Source organism: Xylocopa sonorina, chromosome 9 (genome assembly GCF_050948175.1).
Source record: "Xylocopa sonorina isolate GNS202 chromosome 9, iyXylSono1_principal, whole genome shotgun sequence".
Taxonomy (NCBI): Eukaryota; Metazoa; Arthropoda; class Insecta; order Hymenoptera; family Apidae; genus Xylocopa; species Xylocopa sonorina.
The window spans coordinates 4,490,997-4,515,095 of NC_135201.1; the positions used below are offsets into that span (position 1 = coordinate 4,490,997).

The 24,099-nt window shown below is 39.9% G+C and overlaps 1 protein-coding gene across 1 annotated transcript in view; it reads right to left on the reverse strand.

The window, feature by feature from the left end:
• The window catches only part of LOC143427458 (acetylcholinesterase), an 80,438-nt gene that overhangs the window by 8,908 nt on the left and 47,431 nt on the right, over positions 1 to 24,099 (reverse strand). Inside the window, exons 3-8 of the mRNA XM_076901619.1 lie at positions 16,724 to 17,041; positions 14,349 to 14,579; positions 12,624 to 12,915; positions 8,741 to 9,376; positions 7,389 to 7,550; positions 7,132 to 7,307 (exon numbers count right to left, since the gene is read on the reverse strand). Coding sequence (XP_076757734.1) covers positions 7,132 to 7,307; positions 7,389 to 7,550; positions 8,741 to 9,376; positions 12,624 to 12,915; positions 14,349 to 14,579; positions 16,724 to 17,030 — 1,804 coding nt within the window. The 5' untranslated portion in view covers positions 17,031 to 17,041. The remainder of the gene's footprint in view (positions 1 to 7,131; positions 7,308 to 7,388; positions 7,551 to 8,740; positions 9,377 to 12,623; positions 12,916 to 14,348; positions 14,580 to 16,723; positions 17,042 to 24,099) is intronic.

Below are 24,099 nucleotides of genomic sequence, written 5' to 3' on the forward strand. Positions count from 1 at the left end.
CGTTATATTTGCTCTATATTCTTTGAACTGTGAGAATCTCGCGTTCACTCCTCGCTTTGCTTCTATAGACCTTTGTTGCCCTCGAGTTTTCGCATCGTGGAGAGTTTTGTAAGTTTTATGATACTTTTTAGGAACTAATTAATTTGGATTCGATTTTGTGATCTATTTAAGGAGATTTTGCTTTGAATTGTGTTCAATGTCATGTCAACTTTTCGTGGTTTTCTAATTTCAGCTTCTCTGCATCCTTTAAACTGTAAGGTTTAATCCTGTGAGGACTAGGAATCTCGATTAAGAACCTGCGTTAGTAGCCAACATTATAAATCTGGATAGAAATACCAAAGAAATAATCTAGAAAAATAATTTATGCAGAAATAGCGATAAAATTAATATAGAATCGTTTGTAGAGCACATTTATCCTGAAATGAAATGGATCAGGCCAATTCGAGAGGAACAGAATTCGACCCAAGCGCAGAACCACTCAACTCGCGCCCTTTTCTAACGTCCGCGATGATCAACGAAATTAATACGTAATTGCAGCGCACGAATCGTACCCTGCCTGCCACGAAAACCAGCAATCGGATCGATCGATCGATGACTAGCAACTTTCCGCAGCTTCGTCCTCGTCCAGAGCAGCGGTGAACGCTGCCAGCTGGCAAGAGTCGCGGATTTCCAGAGCTATTGATCAAGCATCGCGCATTAGACACGAAACCCTTTATACGAGGAGCTTGGCAACGACGTTAAACGCGCTAAACCCTCAAGGACGGAACGTCGTTTCGTTTAATACGAGGAGCGATCAGAATGCAGACGCGTGAAACGTTTGACGGTCGTTGGTGAAAGGCATCGAGACGTTCGCCAGGGGCGGCTCAGGGCCAGCAAAATCGAACGAGCGAACAGAAAATCGTGCAAAGAGCAGACGCGCGTGTCGCGGTCGCAATTCTACGCTGCATCGCCGTTTTTATCCGCAGGCATCCGGTTCTGCGACTCAACCCCCGCGGGTCAGGCACTCTCGTCCTCTCCATCGTCCCCCTCCTCGTTGTTGAACGCGATCCTGTCTGGATCTTTGGCTCGCTGTTCCCAAAGGATCGCTCTTCCGAGCCGTTTGATCCTCGATTCGATCGCGAGCCGTTTATTCCGTAAAATAAATTTCCGGAACTCCCTGAGGCCTGGCACACACGCTGGTTCGTGTATGCCAGCGCGCCATCTTTATCCACGATCCTTCCGGCTGCGTTTCGCCCGCGAGGCGTTTCCGTTATCCCCCCTTCGCCCTGTTCGAATCTCGTTTCCCGTCTTTGTGGACAGACGTCGTCGCGTTGCGACGGGTTTTAGAGAAGTGCTCGACTCGCAATGCAATTTTCGATGCACGGATATGATGACTGCTGGGGCGGCACTGTTGGCGCTATGCTTGGCTTTGGGGTGAACTTATGCGTAGTACGTGCCAGGAATTATTCTGGTTAATGCGTGGAGCTAAGAGAACGAGACTGAATGGGATTTGAACGTATTTTGTGGTGGTAAGGATTTTAGAATTATTTGTATTGTGGTTAAGTACGTTTTTTTGTTGTTTGCGTTTATATGGTATACTTTGGAGAGTAAATTGGTTCTTCTTTAAGGTATTGCTTAATTAGTTCTGCGTTATGGAAACTGCAATTTGTAAGAGAACGCGAGTGAATGGGATTTGAACGTATTTTGTGGTGGTAAGGATTTTGGAGTTATTTGTATTGTGGTTAGTTACTTTTTTGTTGTTGTTTGTGTTTATATGGTATACTTTGGATAATAAATTGGTTCTTCTTTAAGGTATTGGTTAATTGGTTCTGCGTTATGGAAACTGCAATTTGTAAGAGAACGCGAGTGAATGGGATTTGAACGTATTTTGTGGTGGTAAGGATTTTGGAGTTATTTGTATTGTGATTAATTACTTTGTTGTTGTTGTTGTTTGTGTTTATATGATATACTTTGGATAGTACATTGGTTCTACTTTAAGGTATTGGTTAACTAGTTCTGTGTTATGGAAACTGCGATTTGAAACTCGAGATTCATGCGAATCTGCACGTTTGGTTGCAGAGATTACTTGAGAAGCATTGAAAGTCAAATTTCTAAGATAACTGTGTAATGTTAGTTATGAGCAAACTTGAACACATTTGAAATAACGTATGGTTTTTTATTTAAAATAATGCACACCAATGGAACGATTACTATATTTTGCAACAACTTTTTCGAAAAAATGTTGCTCAAAGCAAATAATTCAGAAAACCTATTTTAATAAAATCTATTCCACTTCTTTTTCCAATATAAAATATAGAAATCACAGGATGATTTGTTATTCAAAATTGCCATTTTATCATTCATGAATTTATATTTTATTTGATAAAAATAAAAATAAGAATAATTGCTCTCTTAGTCTCATCTCGAATGAAATTTGTTGGTCTTCAGAAAATGTCCAGCTTCGCAAGGCACCCGAATTTTCGAGTGAAGCGGACGTCTTCTTATATCAAAGTGCAATCTCCGAAACGCGATCGTCGGGATTGTCATTGCGCGTCACGTTCGTAACAAATGAAAAGGAAGGCCGTCGCTTCGACGAGGCGAGCAAGGCAATGGCGAGCTGCGCAGTTGCACGCCAATGAGATGCATAATGCAGCCCTGCAATTCGTAATCCGCGCGGAGGAGACCTCGCGTCGCGCCCTATTCGACCTATCGTTTTTCCTTTCGTTCCAACTGGTGCACGTTGATTCAAATAGTTGGAAAAATTGCTATTGATTCGTTTAATAAATTTAATAATTTAATGATTCTCAAATTTAGTTGGATTACCACCCTTTTTGTAGGAAATTAAAACAATAAGTTATTCTTGAGAGCAGTGGATTGGGGTAGTTTCAGATTTCAGATTTAGTTTTTTAAATATTGGGACAACAGAAGTTTAGTTTTGGATATTAAAACTTGAGATAGAGAAGTACAACTTCTTTCTAAAATTCATTTGGATTACCACCCTCTCTGTAAGAAATCAGTACAGTAAAGTATTCTTGAGAGTAGTGGATTGGGGTAGTTTCAGATTTCAAATTTAGTTTTTCAGGTATTGGGACAACACAAGTTCAATTTTGGATTTTAAGTATATAAGTTAGAGAAGTACAACCTTTTTCTCAAATTCATTTGATTTACCACCCTTTCTGTAGGAAATCAGTACACTAAAGTATTCTTTGAAAACTCCTACTAATTAATTTAGCAATGTTCCAATTAAATGAATTCCTATAGAAAACAGTGTTTAAAAATTCCTACTAATTAATTTAGCAATGTTCCAATGAAATGAATTCCTATCACACGGAAAGACCTGTTTTCTACCAACACTGGAATGAAAAAAAAAAAGAAAAAATGGGACGAACCACTCACACACGTTTCACAATTTTCCTGTTCGACGACAGAGAGAAGGTGAGGGGGATACGATTTGGGTAATGGTTCCTTGGCAACCCTTCCGCCTTTCAAATCATCCCAGCCGAATATCGCGTTATTGTAGCCGAGTGCGATTTAATAGAGACTAGAGATACTTATTCGCGGTTTTCCAGCGTGAAACGCGGCTGGATCTGGCTCTGTGCCATTCCACGAAATACCAGCCGCGAGAGAGAGTGAGAGAGAGTGAAAGAGAGAGAGTGAAAGAGAGAGAGAGAGAGAGAGAGAGAGAGAGAGAGAGAAAGAGAGAGAACAGACGCGATCCGTTTCCTCCGTATTCGATTCGTCCATTATGCAGATCCTCTTATTGCTCTCCGTGGCTGGGTTACAGCGATGACAAAGGAGCCTCGTTGTAGACGCGTTTTAAATATCTTAAGAGGGTGTCTTTTAACGTAATTGCGCTTTCGACAGACTCGTATCGATTTTTCTTTTCATCCGATATCGTCGCGCGGAGATTTCTGCGCGGGTTACTCGCAGTGGTGAGTCGGTTTCGAAGAGCCTTAAATACAGGACGCTTGATGACGAACGTTGAATAAACAACGCGAGAGAACATTGATGAAAGTTCCTTTTTTTTTCCACGTTTTTTCAGTTGGGACCAGCCATATTTCGATTGAAATGAGGCTTTGCGTTGGAAAATAATTAGTTCTTTCGTGTAACAGAAATTGTTTATACAAGTTAAAGTTTTTTTATTTTAACGAGTTTGAGAACATTGATGAAAGTTCCCTTTTCTATTTTTCCTTTCTTTTTTCTACGTTTTTTCAGTTGGGACCAGCCATATTTCGATCGAAGTGGGGCTTTGCGTTGGAAAATAATTAGTTCTTTCGTGTAACAGAAATTATTTATACAGGTAAAAGTTTTTTTTATTTTAACGAGTTTTGGTTAATGTGCTTTAGAAGTATCTTGGGAGTAATTTGTGATATTTGACCGTCATCCACTTGTTCTCGCAATTTACGAATCGTGTTATGGCAAAATCGTGTTATAGGATGCCGTGTAGTACGAGTGCTACCTGTATTTAACTCTATGGACGCATATATGCGTTTGGCGAAGTCATCCGTGTATCTTAAGGCCGCATTTATGTGTTTTCTCTAAGTCATCAGCCTGAACTAAGGGCTCATATATACATTTGTCAATAAAATTAATACAGGAGCACTCGTTAGTAATTTGCCTTCCTTAGGTAGCGGTTGGGCAATATTAGGGTCATAAAAATTCCATTTTACGTCCCACTTTCTAACCAATTAGATATCAAAATTATTAATTCCTGTTGTAAATATCAAATTAAGTTTCCTAGTTGATTGTAAAATTTAATGTTTTAAATTGTTAATGTTTATATATACATAATTTTAATGCTCAAAAATAACAGCCTTTAATTATTTAACCTTCTGCAAAAGAATCACTACAATTTATTACTGTTTGCGTCTTGAATAGTAACTTCAGTGTGGCAAAAAAGTAAAATTGTTCATATCTAAAATACATAATTTTAATGCCCCAAAATAACAGTCTTTAATTATTTAACCTTCTGCAGAAGAATCACTATAATTCATTACTGTTTGCGTTTTGAGTAGTCACTTCAGTGTGGCAAAAAAATATTCCATCACCAGCGATGGTCAGCAATAGTCGACCAGAAGTATTCAGAGCCCGAAAGGTTAATTAAAATATTACTAAATACGTGGTTGAAAATCTCAAAGCGTTATTGTCAAAATTGATTGAAGAGGCACACAGTGAAACGACTTCTCGTTCTTCGTTATTCGAATTAGTGAAAGGGCTTCTCGTTCTTCGTTATTCGAACTATGCATTTATTCCGTGCGAGTAACCAATCGACTTTCGGTTGTACTTCGAACACCAGCCGCCAGAGAAGCGGAGGTTCCTTCTTCAGGAACCAATTTCGCGTCCCATTGACTGCGAGGTGACTCTACTAATCGAGGGTGCTTAGCACCGCGGATCTGGGCAAGTTCAGTGGTGGGAGAAAAATGGGCTATTAGCCAACTGACAATGTCTGCGAAGGCTGAGGATATAATGGAGTTCCTTTTTTTTTTAAATAATGGCTTCGTTCGAAACTGTTATTCTTTCGTCTCCTGCGTTTCGTCTGATAAAGAATTTCGTCGATATTTTTGGGTAAAACGAAGAACTGTTACCATGTAGTAAGTTTTCTTTTCCAAAATGATGACGAGCAGGTTGATATTTGGTAAATGTGTGGAAATAAGTGTTTGGAATGTAAGTTTTTCGCGAGAACCCATGAAATTTTAGCTGTAAGTTGTTGTATCTATGTACTAAGTTTTGGTACGTATATGAGTTGTCATAAGTTGTCTGGAATTTTGCCAGGATGCTTTGAAGTTCAGAAATCGTGGCTTGTTTTCCAAGGGGATGATTTTTTTTCAGAAATTAATGTAGTTTCTAAAAGTTTCAGGAAGAGTGAATTCAAGTTAATTTGTCTATTCTATACATTCAAGTGGACAAGCATAGAATTACTGAAAATTATATACTAATAAACAAAAAGTAAATTTTGTATTTCAACTTTCTATCTCTGCCCAATTATCGAAAACACAGTGGGTTCTTTAAGAACAACAGTGATCCAAAGTTAATGTACTGCAATACTGAAATAAAAAAACGAAAAATTGTTCGAATACTACGCAAATGCAAGCCTCGACAAATCTTTAAACGGCCATGTTTCCACCCCCTCAGCCTCAGTAAAAGGCGTCAGAGTTTTATTTCATTTTTAATTCGTCGTGGGCCAACGAAATCTCGTTAAAGACCTCATTAAACCGTGGACCAGAAGGAGAACCGCTCTCGACGAGAGAGATTCCGCGCTTTGTCCGCGAAAATCGTCGCTACAGCGCCCCTTGCACCCCTCGAAGGGGTGCGCTCGATCCTGCTGCTCGTGCAGGAGCAAAAGTTCTCCAACGCGCGTCGTTTAACGCTGAACGCCCTCCCGGAAGTCGAACTGGGACCGACTCGCGCTTCGAAGTTCGATAATAGAAGGGGTGGTCGATTGAAATCTTTTCGCTGGGGGGAAGTAATCAGCCAGATTGATTCGCTTTCGACGGGCGACGATCGCCTTGCGGTTAATGAAACGTATTTTCCACTCAACAGGTGTCACGGAAGACGGTCCAGATCGGTGGCTGGGACGGTGGATCCTCTATTAATCGTTTCAGTGCTAACGTTAGTGGGACTTTTGCGACCAACGTGTAATAAGAATGGTAATGGAGTAACCAAGTGATTGAATCTGCTTTTCTGCTTCAGCTAATCGTGAAACGGGACTTTGAGGACTTTGAATGGAAAAGTAGTTGGTTTGTAAAAGACAGAACAATATTTCTGCAAATAAGTGCGTGAGACTTTCAAAATTAATGAGAAACAGTCTCTCATATGATTCAAAGGGTGCTATTTTGCAAATTATGTAGCCTCACTCGCAATTCTGGAATTCATAGTAATCCTTCGAATTCATAGTAATCCTGACACCTTAATTCACTATAATCACCAATGGCTCTAATAAATGTTACACAGCAAACAGAATAAGCGATTCATTTGATGACAAAAATACCATCGACTCGCTAAGAAAATAGAGGATTCATCTGGCGACAAGGTACCATCGACTCAAATAAAATAGAGTACATTTGGTAACAAATAGAGAATACATTTGGTGACAAAAGTACCATCGACTCACAAAAAAAAAAGGATAAAGAAGAAACACAACAGATTACTTACAAGTTGCAGCGAGGAGTTGCGGAAGGTATTTCTTCCAGAAGGTGCACTGTCTCGCCCTAGGTCCGTTGCCGATGTCAGAGCTGTTGGTGTCCAACGTCAGGTACTCTTTTTTCGCGGCAGTGTGCGGCGGCCAGTAAGCCAGTGTCCACGACTGAACGTCCCCGATATTTGGGTCCCTAACATAATACACCCCCTCGTTAATCACTAAATAATTCAGTAAAATTCGATTAAAGTAAAAGCGTTGGACCTGAACTCACCCTGTCTTCGCAAAGTTCGCCCAGTACTTCATCATTCTCTTCGACAAGTTCACTTCCTCCGGTGTGTAGCCTTTCGATGGGTCCAAGGGCTCGCCAAAGATGTAACTGATCTCGTCCGCGTGCATCACGCCTGTCCACCTTGGCCATGGATTGTTCGCGGATCTGCACATGTTGGAACGAAGTCACCAAGTTAACTCGTTGACGCACATTTTTCACTTTACGATCGCCCTTAGAAACACTTTTGTTTTTCGATTGGTCACAGTTTTTCTTAAAAAAACCTTGGACGGCTATAATCGTCCTTTGCTCAAAATTACAACTAATATGCTGTCTGGCATGCTATCACTTTTCTTCTAGATGTGTTACTCAATAATTAATTTCATTTTTTCATTTAATTTACTCAATAATAAATTTTTTCTTTTTTTATTGATTAAAATATGCACGACGACTAGAGACGTCATTTGCGTCAACGTGTTAAGTATGGTACGCGAGTAGTTTGTATCTGCGATTGGGATAGTTATAAATGGTATTACAGAAAGCATCAATTGCGAGCAAATCTCACGTGACTCAAAATAAGTCTCAAGCAAAGTTATTTTGCCTATACAGAGCCTACTCGATGCCATTTCGCTCATTTTAAAGCGAGATCACTAATTCCAATTCCGACTGAACTACGAGTAGATCTCGCGAAAAAAAAACAAAATTTAAAGTACCATTTTATGGCTTGACATAAGATTTTATACCCTAGAACCTACTTTAGAGCCCACTCTGACCTATCCAGACGATATTTCGTTATCCCAATCGCAGTTTCTAGTTTGCCTTTACCATCTCAGTTAATTGACCAAACCACACGAATTCTTTCAGGAGCCAAGAATCCACTTTGACCCATCACAGCGTTATCCCAATCGCAGCCTCTAGTTTGTCTTTACCATCTCAGTTAATTGACCAAACTACACGAATTCTTTCAAGAGCCAAGAATCCACTCTGACCCATCACAGCGTTACCCCAATCGCAGCTTTCTAATTTGCTTCTATCATCTCAACTAATTAACCAAACTACATGAATTCTTTCAAGGGCCAAGAATCCATTCTGACCCATCACAGTTAATTGACCAAACTACACGAATTCTTTCAAGAGCCAAGAATCCACTCTGACCCATCACAGCGTTATCCCAATCGCAGCTTTCTAATTTGCTTCTATCATCTCAACTAATTAACCAAACTACATGAATTCTTTCAAGGGCCAAGAATCCACTGTGACCCATCACAGCTTCCTAATTTGCTTCTATCATCTCAGCAATTAGTCAAACTACAACAACAAATCGCCTGTACAATTCCTCCAAGAGTCAAGGATCTCACCTATGCTTATAATAGTACATGTAAACAGTGTTCCCGGTATCAGCGTAGCGGCCAGCGAACTCGTTCACGTTGCAGGTGAACTGATAATCGCCGACGATCTTGTCCAGGGCGTCGCGGTTCACGTGTGGATCGTCAGGGCGCAGCCAGTCCGTGTACTCGTAGATGATCGCGTGTCTGCCGATCTGGCTGACGTACGGGTTCAGCTCTGACACAGCGCTGACGAACTGCTCCCTGGTCACCTTGACGTCCTCCGTGCCGTCGATGCGGAACAGCTCCGTCAGGTAGTAGATGATGAAGTAGAACCCCTCCTCGGTGTTCGAGCCCATCATGATGTTCGCCTTCTTGAAGGAGGTGGTGGCCAGCGAGTGCTGAGGCGTCTCGTCGAGGAACGAGCCGTCGATCACTGGGACGAACGGGAACTCGCAGATGCCCAGGGTGCCCCACTCGTTCTTCACCAGCTCGACGGGGTCCTTCACCAGCAGACAGTCGATCACCTCTTGCAGGTGCTCGCGGTCGTGGGGGCAGCCCACAGCCTCAGCCAATCGGATGCCGCGCACGAACGACTCCTCGCGGGAGATGATCGCCCAGGGCGCAGTGGGCGAGCCTGACTGCATGATCGCCTGGCTGAATAGGTGCCTGGAACGCAGAGGAACGTCGACGGGGTCGCCGTTAGAGAGGTCGCGCGGCCAGTTCCCAGGTTTGTGGTCGAAGATCGAAGCGGCCAACGATCGTTTAGATACGACGGCACTAATTTCTTGCTTCGGGACCACCACTTCTCGCTTCAGCTTTCGATTGTCGATCATTGACAGTTTGGTAATTGATACGCGAGGCTTTTTAGGAGGTTTCACGTTGGTTTTCTCAGCGATCGCGTTGAGGTTTCTGGCGTTGATCAGCGAATTTTGGTAATGTGAGAATTCTGAGTTTTATGGGTTTGAGAGGCACCCCAAGAGAAGTATGCAAAGTGTCCTGTGGTACAAATTTGGTTCTTTGCGTTTGAGAATTTTTAAGTGCAAAGCTGCTTTCTTGGGTTTAAATCGTATAAAACTATTGAATGATTTTGGGTTTTAGAAAAATCGAGGTACCCCAAGAGAAGTATGGAATTTTTTTTTGGTCCAAATTTAGTTCTTCGAGTTTGAGAATTTTTAAGTAGGAAGCTGCTTCCTTGGGTTTAAATCGTAGGAAATATAAATCTATTGAATGATTTTGGGTTTTAGAAAAATCGAGGTACCCCAAGAGAAGTATGGAACTTTTTTTTGGTCCAAATTTAGTTCTTCGAGTTTGAGAATTTTTAAGTAGGAAGCTGCTTCCTTGTATTTAAATCGTAGGAAATATAAAACTATTGAATTAATTTGGGTTTTAGAAATATTTGCGTGGGAATTAAGAATTTTGGTACGTTCGAATCGAAAGTTCTCCTCCATTGGCGTATAAAAATATTTTGAAGCTTCTACTGAAATGTAAAATGTATGAAATCCTATTATAAATATTATAAGAACTAGATTTGAATTAAAAAAAAAATTCTCCTTCACTTTTCTTGGGGTTCAATACAAACTTGCGAATTTTCAGAAAAATCGGAATTTTCAGATTGCCAGAGGACCTTGTAAAATGAGCAGTTTGGTTCTGTTTGTCTTGCTAAATGCTTGCCTGCAGGTTTCATCAAGCTGAACGTCTTTTTGACACGCGACTGGTTTCTCTTTTCAAGATAAAGATGAAAAAAAAGTACGCTTGTGAATCAAAATGTTGCTCGATTGATGTAATCAATGCTTAAGAAATATTATTATGCCATTTGTTAAGTACTCTGTTATTAATGAAAGAAATTAGACAACTATTTTCAACAGAATGATAAAAGAAACTTTACATTTATTTGTCTTAAGATGCAATTGTAATTTAAAATATTCAAGTAAGTTTGAACAAAGAAAAAAATAGCAGTATTAATAATAATATCGTAATTCAAACAACTACATTCCTAATCGCCAAATAACTTGGAAAAAAAGTTCATAAAAAAGATCCTGCAAGCATACGAAGTATAATCTGTCCTCAACTTCACACGAAGTTAGCTTATATTACTTCAGCGATAACATTCGCTATCTATAATCATCGAACAAAGTCCCTTAAACACGATCAAAGAATTCCTAAACTACGTTCAAAGTTAAAACCCAACTTTATTCCTCTATCAACCCATTTGCATCATAAACTCATGCACGCGATTCCAAATTAAAAGTATCTCTATGAGTAAATGCAAAAAGAAGGGTTGCAGCAACCCTAGCAATAACGAAAAAATAATTAATCTTCCAAAAACCATAGACTTATCATCGCGATATTAAATCATTTAACAATCCACGCGAATTCTCCACTCAATCGAACGATGCAAATGACTTTAACCCTTTGCACTCGGATGCTCCCTCTGAGGGGACATCAATCAGCATTGATCACTGATTTACGGTGATTAAACTTATTTCACCGCAGCTTTTTCAAAAATGCATTCATCCCTCAAGTTTCGTATTGAAATGGAAATTTTCTATCTCTGCAAGACGTTGACGATAGAAATTATTACTATTTTAGCTACTTTAGCAATAGTTTTTACTGTTAATGTACGAGAAGAAGACGAGTGCAAGGGTTAACATCCCTCAAGTTTTGCATTGAAATATAAATTTTCTATCCCTGCAAGACATTAACGATAGAAACTCGTTTGCTATTAAACGAGTTTATGAATTACTATTTTAGCTACCTTAGCAATAGTTTTTACTGTTAATGTATGAGAAAAAGCCGAGTACAAGGGTTAACATCCCTCAAGTTTTGCATTGAAATATAAATTTTCTATCTCTGCAAGACGTTAACGATAGAAACTATTACTATTTTAGCTACTTTAGCAATAGTTTTTGCTGTTAATGTACGAGAAAGAATCAAGTGCAAAGGGTTAACATCCTTCAAGTTTTGCTGCAACATGTTAAGGATAGAAACTATTACTATCTTAGCTACTTCAGCAATAGTTTTTACTGTTAATGTATGAGAAAAATCCGAGTGCAAGGGTTAACATCCCTCAAGTTTTGCTGCAAGACGTTAACGATAGAAACTATTACTATCTTAGCTACTTCAGCAATAGTTTTTACTGCTAATGTACAAGTGCGAGCCAAGTGCAAGGGTTATCATCCCTTAGGTCTTGCATCTATCGCTGCAAGACATTAACAATAAAAACTATTACTATTTTAGCTACATCAGCAATAGCTTTTACTGTTAATGTACAAATGCGAGCCAAATGCAAGGGTTAGCCTTAAATCCCTTAGGTTTTGTATTGAAATATAAATTTTCTATCGCTGCAAGACATTAACAATAAAAACTATTACTATTTTAGCTACCTTAGCAACAGCTTTTACTGTTAATGTACGAATGCAAGGGTTAACATCCCTCCAGTTTTGTATTGAAATATAAATTATCTATCGCTGCAAGGCATTAACAATAAAAACTATTACCATTTTAGCTACTTCAGCAATAGCTTTTACTGCTAATGTACAAGAAAGAGCCAAGTGCAAGGGTTAGCATCCCTTAGGTTTTGTATTGAAATATAGATTTTCTATTGCTGCAAGACATTAACAATAAAAACTATTACCATTTTAGCTACATCAGCAATAGCTTTTACTGTTAATGTACAAGTGCGAGCCAAGCGCAAAGGGTTGACAAATAAAATTCTGGTCGACATCCACACGCGATGACGCGCCAGCCTCGAACGTGAAACCATCCTGGCCGCGCGGCGGAAGTCCGCGTCCCGGAAGTGGCGGCCCCGTGCGACTATCGCGTAGCATCGACTAGCAGTACAGACATTGGTTTAGCGGCAAAAAGCAAATAAAGATAAAGAGAACGTAAAGTGACAAGGAGAAAAGGTATGCACCTTGACAGAGGCGAAAGGAGGTGCATAGAAACGGAAACGGCGCCCGCGCTCTCTCCGAACAGGGTCACGTTGTCAGGATTTCCGCCGAACGCAGCGATATTGTCGCGAACCCACTGAAGGGCCATCATCTGATCGAACAGACCGGCGTTCCCAGGAACATCCGAGGTTCCGAAGTAGAGGAAACCCAGGCTGGCGACTCGATACTGCATCGAGACTAATATCACGTTCTCCTCGGACACCAGGGTTTTGTGATCGTAAACGTCGAGCGTCGCCGATCCGGAGTAAAAGCCACCTACAAGGATGTCGCGCGGTTCCAACCATCACGAAACACGCACGGACACGCATACAACCAATCTCACTCGGTTAATTCGCCAACGGGATCATCGCAGGCGTGCCCCTCGCGTTTATCTTCGGTTACACTTTTTTTTTTTTTTTTTTTGAGGGGATGGTTCGGTTTCTCGACGAGCAACGCTCATTTTCGGGCCACTGCGACCATTTGTGACGCGTGACATTTTTTGTACGGTTATAAGTTCTTTTTTTTTTTGTCGCGTTTAACCCTTCGATCGATGTTTACTGTATTGGTCTGCGGGACGCTGGGGTTTTGTTAACGATCGCTAAGTACTGCTGTGAGAAATCGTGAAAAAATTGAGAAAATGTGGAAAATTGAATCAATGCTTGTTTTTTGTTCTCGAAAAATTGTCAAATTTGGACTCGTATGTTTCGTTAACGTGAGAAATTGAATGACTGTTTATCTTTTGTTCTCTAAGAATTGCAGAACTCGAAGAGTGTTGGGCTCGTATTTATATTTGAAACGACTACCAAGCAATTTTTAATTGTTTTTTATATTCGATTAAAATGAGAACATTTTTCTGAGATACTTATATATAATAATAAAATGTTATTATATACAGATATGATTACATGGCCACATACAAGCGCAAAGAATTAATTAAATTAGTTTTTATCTGCAGATAGTTACTTTTGGTCATTAATACAATTATCAATTATCTCTCAAACAACATACAATAAAACATATATACTAACTCACAAAAAAACTAAAATTGCTTGGTAATACGGCACACATTAATAATCACCTGAACCCAACAAACCCAAAAGAGTAAAACCCCTAACAAATCATTCACAAAAATAAAAACAATCTTTCCCACATATAAACCCCAAAAAACAATACCCAACGCAAGATCGACACTAATTAAACCTGTAATAAAACATATATATTAATTCATTGCTTATTGAAAAAGCTAAAATTGCTTGGTAAAACGGCACACATTAATAATCACCTGAACCCAACAGACCCAAAAGAGTAAAACCCCTAACAAATCATTCACAAAAATAAAAACAATCCTTCCCACATATAAACCCCAAAAAACAATACCCAACGCAAGATCGACAATAATTAAACCTGCAATAAGACCCATCAATCACTTCAAATCACCACTCAGCGACTCTAAAAAAAAAAAAAAAAAAAACGGAAGCAAACATTGGGTCAAGCAACTCAGGCCCGCGGCGATCGTTGAAGGGTTAAACGTTCTGAACCCGTGAAAAAATACCCGTCCCGAAATAAACGTCGGTGCGAAAATAAGCGTTGCTCGTCGAGAATCGGGCGGCCGTGAAAGAGCGTCGCGTCTGTGGACGCCTCCTCCTCCTCCACGGTTCCCGCGGGCGTCACTAATCTAAGGACGTGAACAGGTGTCAGCCGGAACTCACCACCGAATATCCATACCATAACAGCGGCGTTGGCTGGCCTAGGCCTTGGCGCGACCACGTTCACGTACAGGCAATCCTCGCTGAGCGGGGTGTTCGGATTCCACATAGTCGCACCCGGGAAATCGCCAAACACCGTGTCCAATATCTGCACGCAGCTGTTGGGGAGGGTGGTCGCGTTCAGCACGCCTGGCCATCGCTCTGCTGGCCTCGGATGGCGGAATCGCAACGGGCCTGCAACAGAATCCCGTTTGCCCGTTCGTTCTCCACCGATTCTCATCTCGAACGAGACTTTAGCGGCTAGCAGCAGTAACGATAAAGTAATACTCGCTCGTAGAAATAGCTAGCGCGGTTCATGGTGCGCAGGATCAGTGAGCTACCCTTTTGGTGGAGACGTTTTAGCTTGCAATGTTTTTAAGAAGTAATAGAAAAATAAACTTTAATCAACGTTCTCGATAGCACGTCCATAACGCCATAAACTGGGATCAGTGGCCCAAATGGCCAAAATCACGCTGCATTACTGGAAATTAATATTTCACAACAATTACCACCGCCAATGTCTGTGTCGCCCTTCCTAAGCGACAAGAAACAGGCCACAAACGAGTAAGGTGATTGGTTTGCCAGAATATGTACGATGGCCAATCACAGAAACGTACGAGAAAATATTTATAAGCAAATGTAAAAATTGGTAGATACAGATTTTACAAGTCCCAAGGCAGAGATTCAGAACTGGAGGTTAAAGTCAGCGGTACCAAATAAATCTATCGAAGGAACTTGTGGCTCATTTAGTACAAGGCACTCTATCTCTCCAAAGGACTAAAAATGGTAAACTGGAATTACAATTTCACCCCCGTGGAAAATGAAAATGCAGACGTAGAGGCTGGCAGTGAGGCACAATAGAGGAGTCTTTTCGCTAGAAATAATTAGCAGGGTTTATGGTATGTTCAGCAATCAAGGCATTTCTCATCTCGAACGAGAGTGAAAATGGGATTTCACCCCCGTGGAAAATGAAGATATAGATGTAGCGACTAGCAGTGAGGTACAATAGAAGGCCTTCAGCTACAAACAACTAGCAGGGTTTATGGTATGCGCAGCAATCAAGTCATTTTTGAGGAACTGTTTTAAGATTTTAATATTTTCCGGATATGTGATAATTAAGTTTCTCCAACATCCTCGATGGCACATTTGGAAGTCATAAACCGTGGATTTCTTCATCAGCGGAAATCTTGCTACATGACTAAATATAAGGAAAAAGTCAGCTTGCACCAGAAACACCAGCACCCTTCTCTGAGAAGTGGTCTAGGGTAGAAAATGTTAGCGATTGGAATTTACTAAAAACGGGAATAACCAATCGAAAGGCGTGAGAAGTATATCGTGTCGACGAGGTGAAGAGACAATCGACGGGAAGTCACGTCTCCTTGGAGAATCCCTCGACATAACATCGAATAGATAGCTCTTAAAAGGACTTCTTAACTTTGCACCCTGTGCGAATATCCTGAACACGCGAAAATAAATTCCTAGCGTTAGGAACCCTTCGTACAGGATGAAATAGAGAGATAGAGAGGGAGAGGAGGGTCCAGAAATAGCTGAGAACACCCAGAGCTCAAAACGTTAAAAGGACTTCTTAACTTTGCACCCTGTCCAAATATCCTGAACACGCGAAAATAAATTTCTAGCCTTAGGAACCCTTCGTAGAGGACGAAATAGAGAAATAAAGAAGTAGAGGAGGGTCCAGAAGTAGTTGAGGGCACCCAGAGCTCTAAGGGTTAAAAACCGTTTCGACCAGAAGTATTCAGAGCTCAAAAGTTAAAAGTTAGAAGGACTTCTTCACTTTGCACCCTGTCCAAATATCCTGAACACGCGAAAATAAATTTGTAGCCTTAGAAACCCTTCGTAGAGGACGAAACAGAGAAATAGCTGAGGGCACCCAGAGCTCTAAGGGTTAAAAATCGTTTCGACCAGGAGTATTCAAAGCTCAAAGGTTCAGAAGGATTTCTTAACTTTGCACCCCGTACGAATATCCTAAACACGCAAAAATAAATTCCTAGCTTTAAGAACCCTTCGTAGAGGACCAAATAGAGAGATAGAGATTGAGATAGAGGGGGAGAGGAGGGTCCAAAAATAGCTGAGAACACCCAGAGCTCAAAACGTTAAAAGGACTTCTTAACTTTGCACCCTGTCCAAATATCCTGAACACGCGAAAATAAATTCCTAGCCTTAGAAACCCTTCGTACAGGACGAAATAGAGAAATAAAGAGGTAGAGGAGGGTCCAGAAATAGCTGAGGGCACCCAAGCGACTCTGGCTAGTTGGGGTCGCCCGTTCAGGGGTTAATTACCGAGTTACTCGAAGTCGATGGACCGTGCGGGTCGGACCTACCGAGAGGTTTCTGGGCGTAAGGGATCCCGAACCAGACGTCGACCTCCTTCCCCGTGGTGGCGATCACGGTCTTACCCCTGACCTTGCCCTTCCTGGTCTGCACGACGAGCGGGTCGTCGTTGAGGGCGGCTGGCCTTGGCAGTTCCTCGCTCGTGCGGAAGCTCTTCGTGTCCTCGTGGGACATGTCCGCGTGGTGTCTGCTTCTGTGGGACTGCGTGCACCAGCAGACGTCCAGCTGGACGAGCACGGTTAAGCTTAGCACCATCAGGGCCTCGAACTTCGTCAGGGTGCATCGGTTTCTTGGCATCGTGTCCTTCCCTGTAACAGATGTTTCTGTGATATTTCCACGTCATTCGATCGAATCTCTGGCGATTCTTCTATGGAGATTGGTAGAAATGGGTTTTATGGATAATCAGCAGCAATTTATTTTACTGTAATTGTTCTTATAAGCGACCTTTCCCTTGGAATCTTTGTAGAGAACTAAATTGGAGTTGAAATATATAGAATCGATGACTTAAAGTATTAGTTACTAATCATATGTGAGTGCAAGGCTCTATCGTTTTTTATATAAACAAATTTTAGAAATATATATCTGTAAAGAAATGCCATCCCTTCTCACTCAAGAGCAAGAGATTAATTTTTGTATTTGGTTTCCAATGAAAACAATCAGAGATGATTGTCATTTCTGTTTCTCTATAAAATGTGGTCAAAATATATGTTATTTTTTTTTTGCGAGTTGGAAGCGAAGGATATGTGAAGCGTACCTGTGTTCAAGAAAAATGACTCGAGATTTTTAGCTAAGCTTGGGCAATCTTGTAATTTTTTTTATATTAAATTATTAACCGCAGAATCTTTAGAACAGCAAGCCTCGTTGTGGCTGTAGAAGTGCAGTGTTGTGCAACGGTTTTTGCAGTTTTCTTATCGTGTTATAGCAAAACCGTGTTGCAGGAGGGTTTCTGCAATTTACGAATCGTATTAGCTCCCTTTTGAATTTTCGACTTCTTTCAGTGGAAGGGTACCTGTGTTCAAGAAAAATGACTCGAGATTTTTAGCTAAGCTTGGGCAATCTTGTAATTTTTTTTATATTAAATTATTAACCGCACAATCTTTAGAACAGCAAGCCTCGTTGTGGCTGTAGAAATGCAGTGTTGTGCAAATGTTTTTGCAATTTTCTTATCGTGTTATAGCGAAACCGTGTTGCAGGAGGATTTCAGCAATTTACGAATCGTATTATAGCAAAACCGTGTTAGCTCCCTTTTGAATTTTCGACTTCTTTCAGTGGAAGGGTACCTGTATTCAAGAAAAATGACTCGAGATTTTCAGCTAAGTTTAGACCATCTTCTAATTTTTTAATGTCAAATTATTAACCGCACAATCTTTAGAACAGCAAGCCTCGTTGTGGCTGTAGAAGTGCAGTGTTGTGCAAATGTTTTTGCAATTTTCTTATCGTGTTATAGCAAAACCGTGTTATACGAGGGCTAGCTGTATTTACGAACGTTCGATAACGATCGAAAGCAACGGCTGATAATCAATTGACGCTCGTCACCAATCGAATTCCTTATCTTCGTATCGCACCCCACGGATCTCAGTAAACAGATTCGCGAAGAGGCTCGCACGGCAGTGCACGTGCGGCACTGTAAGACGTGTCCTCGAGACTTGTGATTCGATCTGGTTATGAACTGAATTGGCACTTAAATGCGCGGAAGGAATTCACGCGTCGACCGATTACTAAAGAAAGAGGCGTGCTTTAGCATAAATTTGTTGATCGACCTTTGTAATCAGCCAGATCTAATTAAGTGGTTAATTAAAACAATGTGTTTAAGAAAAACACTTTCGTGTAATCGATGTAAATATTTTTCGAGTCAATTGACGCAAACGAGTTGCATGCATTGTTGTTTAAATGAATATAACAAAATTTTCCAGCCACTAGAAAATTCAATTAATTTGCTGGAGTTTCGAATTTATAATCGAATGTAAGTTTAAACAAAATTTATAGAAGAGTACAGTATTAAGTTAATTTTAAGAAGGGTCCAATGCATAAAGAAAAAATTGAAAATATTCTATGGAATTAAAATGGCTAACCAAATTCATAACAACAAATTTCATTTACATCTAATATCTACTATTCAATTAAGAAGAGAAAAAGGAGCTCATATACCACTCCTTTCAAATAAAAACCTTGCAAATATTCACACTCTTCAAGTATCACCAATAAATATTGATTCCTAAAAACAAATAACTCTAAAAATTCCAAAGTTCTCGAATGCTTAAAAAAAATACTCAGCGTGAAATAAAACACTAGTTCCAAAGGATAATCTCGCGCAATACAACCATCGAGAAGTCGTTGAAACGGAGGAAATCTCCAGTTCTTGTTCAGAACGATTCTAATCCACTGGCGAAGTGTAATGGCGGAGATGCGACGGTTCGAGATCGTCGAGCAAAGCTGGCGGACGCCTTAATGCCTCTCGTGATGGAAACGAGCCCTTTATGCGGGCCAGATCGCTCGGAAACGATTGTTACTTTCTTGAGACGAAACTGGGCGAGGGTGCGATTCGGTTTCCGATCGATCCACGCTCGACTAATTGGGAACGATGCTCGCCTTTGTTCGAACACCCGTGGTACCCTCCACGCGGTTCCCTATCGCTTTCACTCCTCGAATTTGCGTCATTTGCTTGATAATTAAACACCCCTGCTCGCTCTAGCGATCGATCCACGCTGTGCAATTTTCATTTCGACGCGTTCTTTTCGTGCCAGCTTGAAAAATTCCAATTTTGACCCCCTCGAAAAGTAATTATTTTCATAGGACGGTGTTTATTTTTTTGCAGACTAAATTTGTACTTTTCTAAATAAAATTCTTGGAGTTCAAATTAAGCATCATTTTTCTAATCTTATTTCTAGTTTTGGATGATGTCCAACCCCCTCGAAAAATAATTTTCATAGTATTATGTTCATCCATTTACAAATCAAATTTGTCCTTTTGTAAATAAATTTCTCCGAGCTTAAATCAAGCATCATTTCTTTAATCTTATTTCTAGTTTTGAATGATGTCCAACCCCCTCGAAAAATAATTATTGTCATAGTAAGGTGTTTATTCTTTTGCAGATCAAATTTGTCCTTTTGTAAATAAATTTCTCCGAGCTTAAATCAAGCATCATTTCTTTAATCTTATTTCTAGTTTTGAATAATGTCCAACCCCCTCGAAAAATAATTATTGTCATAGTAAGGTGTTCATCCTTTTACAGATCAAATTCGTCTTTTTGTAAATAAAATTCTTCCATCTTCAATTAAACATCATTTTTAAAATTTTACTTCTAGTTTCGGATGGTGTCTACCCCCTCAAAAAATAATTATTGTTGCAGTAAGGTGTTTATCCATTTACAGATCAAATTTATCCTTTTGTAAATAAATTTCTTCGATCATTAATTAAGCATCATTTCTTTAATCCTATTTCTAGTTTCAAATGATGTGCGTTGAAAATTTTCCTGTGGGTTGGAAGTGAATGTTAGAGTTCTTTAAATAAGTTTCGTTTTAATATACTTCAGGAGTATGTTTGGTTTAATTCGTGGGACTTAAGATCAAAGACAGAAAGGGAAATTAGAATGTCCTAACATGCGAATTCAGCGAGATGAATCTTACGATTCTTAGGAAAAAAGTGACAGCATGCCAGACAGCATATTAGCTGTTTTTTTTTCGCTTAGGAACATTTGAGTATCTAGAGACAAATGACTGCTATAAGTTTAATCTACTTCAGTTCACGCAATTGAAAGATGATTCTGCGAAGACGAACCATTTATTCTGCAAGCATTTTTTCATAAATTAAATAAATACAATGAATTAGTAAAGCAAATGCTATTTAGTCGTCACGACGGTTATAGCCGTCATTTGCTTCAGAAATAGAAAAATGACATGCTGAGCAAATGACGATTATAGCCATAAAAAGTATTTTTCAGAATAACTGTGGCCAAATGCGATAATTTTCACTTGCAAACATCTAATACAACTCGCACCAAATTTCATCTGGCAGTTATAAACAATCGAAAACAAAAAAAACGCGTTTCTGAGGGCGATGGTAAAATCGAAAAATGTGCAAGTTCAAAGTGTTGAAAAAGCCTCTTCCCACCGCTGGCTGCTTCGTATCTCGTGCACGTCGAAAGGAAATCTACCGGTGCAGTTCTACACGAAGGTCCGCGTTGATTGGTCATTTCCTTCTGCGTGTTCCGTCTGTGTGGAGCGCGTTGGTCACGCGCGATTACACGCAGTACCGAGGTGTTACACGCGGAAGCGTTCGTGAGAGAAAATAGCGCGTCGACTGTCGTCAGAAACGACCGTTTATCAGCCAGCCCGCTAATTAACGCTCGAATAGAGACGCGTCAGCTGTTCGCCTTCGATTCAAATTTAAAAAAAACCCGTCACACGAAACACTCAATCGTTTCGAAGATTCGAAACGTCTCGTCGAATCGTTTGCTCCTCTTCTCGTTGGTTTCTGCTCGATTCTCGAGGAACGCGCGCAGAGATCGAAACGAAGACAGTTTCGCGAAATTTATTTGTTTTTTAAAACGACTGTTGGTTTTTTACTTACAGAATTTGCTAGGCGATCGCGATGGATACGTTCGATGGTCACTTGTCGTCCTCGAGGCTTCTGGTTTGTGTGTCTTTCGTCGAAGAAATGGTATTTAGAGTTCGTTGGATGGTTGTTGGCTAACAGCACGTTTTTCGAGAGTGTAGAGTACGAAGTTCGAGCTGAAGACGCGAGGTGTACCTTTCTAGCGGGGCATAGGCAGACACAGAGGCCACGGACGGTGTCGGTGTTGAAAGTTAGTTAGCGCCCTTGTCGCGGTGGCAGCATTATGCAACGCGTGATAACACGCGTTTAGATAACTAACCGTGGCTCAATTTCCACGCGAGGATTTAGTCCGCCTTTTATATGCGCGCCACTTCGAATCTGCAGAACGTGGGCTAGTCTTGGGTTTAAGCGCTCGATTGCTTCCGGTTCTGCCCTGTACGCGCGCCATTTTGGTTCACATCTTCATTTTAAGACGTTCGATGGTTCTTCTGTAAACTGTTTCCTTTTTTTTTTAAGTTACGTCTGATGATAAATATGTGATTTAAGAATCTCGACAATTTAAGTTTCAGATTTTCATTCCAGATGTTCGATGCTTTTTCTCTAAACTGTTTCTTTTTTTTTTAAGTTACGTCTGATGATAAATACGTGATTTAAGAATCTCGATAATTTAAGTTTCAGACTTTCATTTCAGATATTCAATGCTTTTTCTGTAAACTGTTTCTGTTTTTTTTTAAATTACGTCTGATGATAAATATGTGATTTAAGGATCTCAACAATTTAAGTTTCAAATTTTCATTTCACACGTTCGACATTTCTTCTGTAAACTGTTTCCTTTTTTTTAAAAGTTACGTCTGATGATAAATATGTGATTCAAGAATCTCGACAATTTAAGTTTTAGATTAATTTGATTTTCTGGAGGCTGATAGATTTGTTTCTCAATACAAAATTCCAATTTTTCGTAACTTTGAATTGTTCATTTTTATTTGTACTTTTACTGTAGCACGGTTAGAAACTATAACGCAACTACTTTGGACTTTGGTGAAATATAAATGTTTTTAATTGGAGCAAACTAAATTATTAGCGACAAAACAAAATTTTTATCTTCATAACAATGTGATTTAAGACTATCATCGATAAATACATCGATAGATCCAATTATGATAAGAGAATATCAATCAAAAGATTACAGTTACCAATTTTTCGTAACACCGACATAGAACACAGCCACTAAAATAAAAATTGGAAGCTAGAATTGTTACCCAAATGGAAAAAATTACCAATTTTTCGTAACATTGACATAGAATACACCACTAACTAAAATAAAAGTTGAAAGCTAGAATTGTTACCTAAAGTAAAAAAATTACCAATTTCTCCTAACTTCGACATAGAACACTGTCACTAAAATAAAAACTGAAAGCTAGAATTATTATCCAAAGTGAAAAGATTACCAATTTTTCGTAATTTCAACATAGAACACACCTCTAACTAAAATAAAAATTGAATGCTAGAATTGTTACCTAAAGTAAAAAAATTACCAAATTTTCGTAACTTCAACATAGAACACACCCTAACTAAAATAAAAATAGAAAGCTAGAATTGTCACTCAAAATAAAAACTAACACGTACGTATTTTTCTCCTGTCGTTAATTTGAAAAATACGTAAAATGGCTAAAAAATGTGCCCAAACTTCCTGACTCACTAAGAAATCAAACGAGACGAGGAACGTTCCAGAAGATCGCGAAGAAGTTTGACGGTTTCCTTCGCACACTGCAAGGATTCTGAACAAAAATGTCTCCTCACCCAACGAGATTCATTTCTGCTTCGAAATTCAATTAGCGCGAGGACTTTGACGAGGAGAAACCAGCGGAAGCTAGCGCAGACGTGAAAAGGTTCTCCTCGATCTCTTTCTCCCATTTCACTCTTTCTTTTTTTATTTTCGCGAGTTTCTTCTGGACACAGTGGACACGGAAGGCTGGCGACCGGAAACGCGCGGTTTATCCAAACCGATCGATGCTGGCTCTCGTTTATTTATGCCCTTTGCCAGCCCCCTCGCGACGAGGTCCGTTTTTCGCGTGTCCCGCGCTGAGCTCGACTCGCGACGCGCTCGAAACTTCGCGTAGCACCCTCGACGAGGTGGATATCGCGGCAATCGAGGCCTCTGGCCACCACCAGAGGCTGGATCGAACGAGAGGGTAAAAAAAAAAAGAATCGCTCGTATCTGTAGCCCGCAGCGATTGCTTTCGATTCGCGGTGCAGTTGGGGGTGGAGACGTTCGTGCTTTCTGTCGACTATAAATTTATCAGCGTCGTTTTTACCATTTGTAACTGGCTTGTATTATTCTGTTTTTTTTTTTTTGGTGTAGTTAAATTGTGGCGATTTTTTTCTGAAGTTATGTCGTTATTTTATTTGTGCTTTTTTAAGCAGGAGAATTTGTTTGCAAAGGGTTGAGTAATGGGGTGGTTAATTTCTAATATCTGAAAAAAATAATTTGCAGTCGAATCTGAAGTTATGTCGTTATTTTATTTGCGCTTTTTTAAGCAGGAGAATTTGTTTGCAAGCGGTTGGGTAATGGGGTGATAATTTGGATGATAGTGTTGTATTGTATAGTAAAGAAGAGAATAGAGTCGAGTGGCAGTTGGTGGGAATTAATTTGGTGATTTGGGAATTTTATTTGAAATTTTATTGATGAATTTGATTCGCGAAGGGGTCTACTTAATTTCTAATATCTGAGAAAAATAATTTGCAGTCGAATGCAAATTTTACTTATGTTTCATTAAATATAGAAAAATACATAATTTCATGTTTGTAAGTA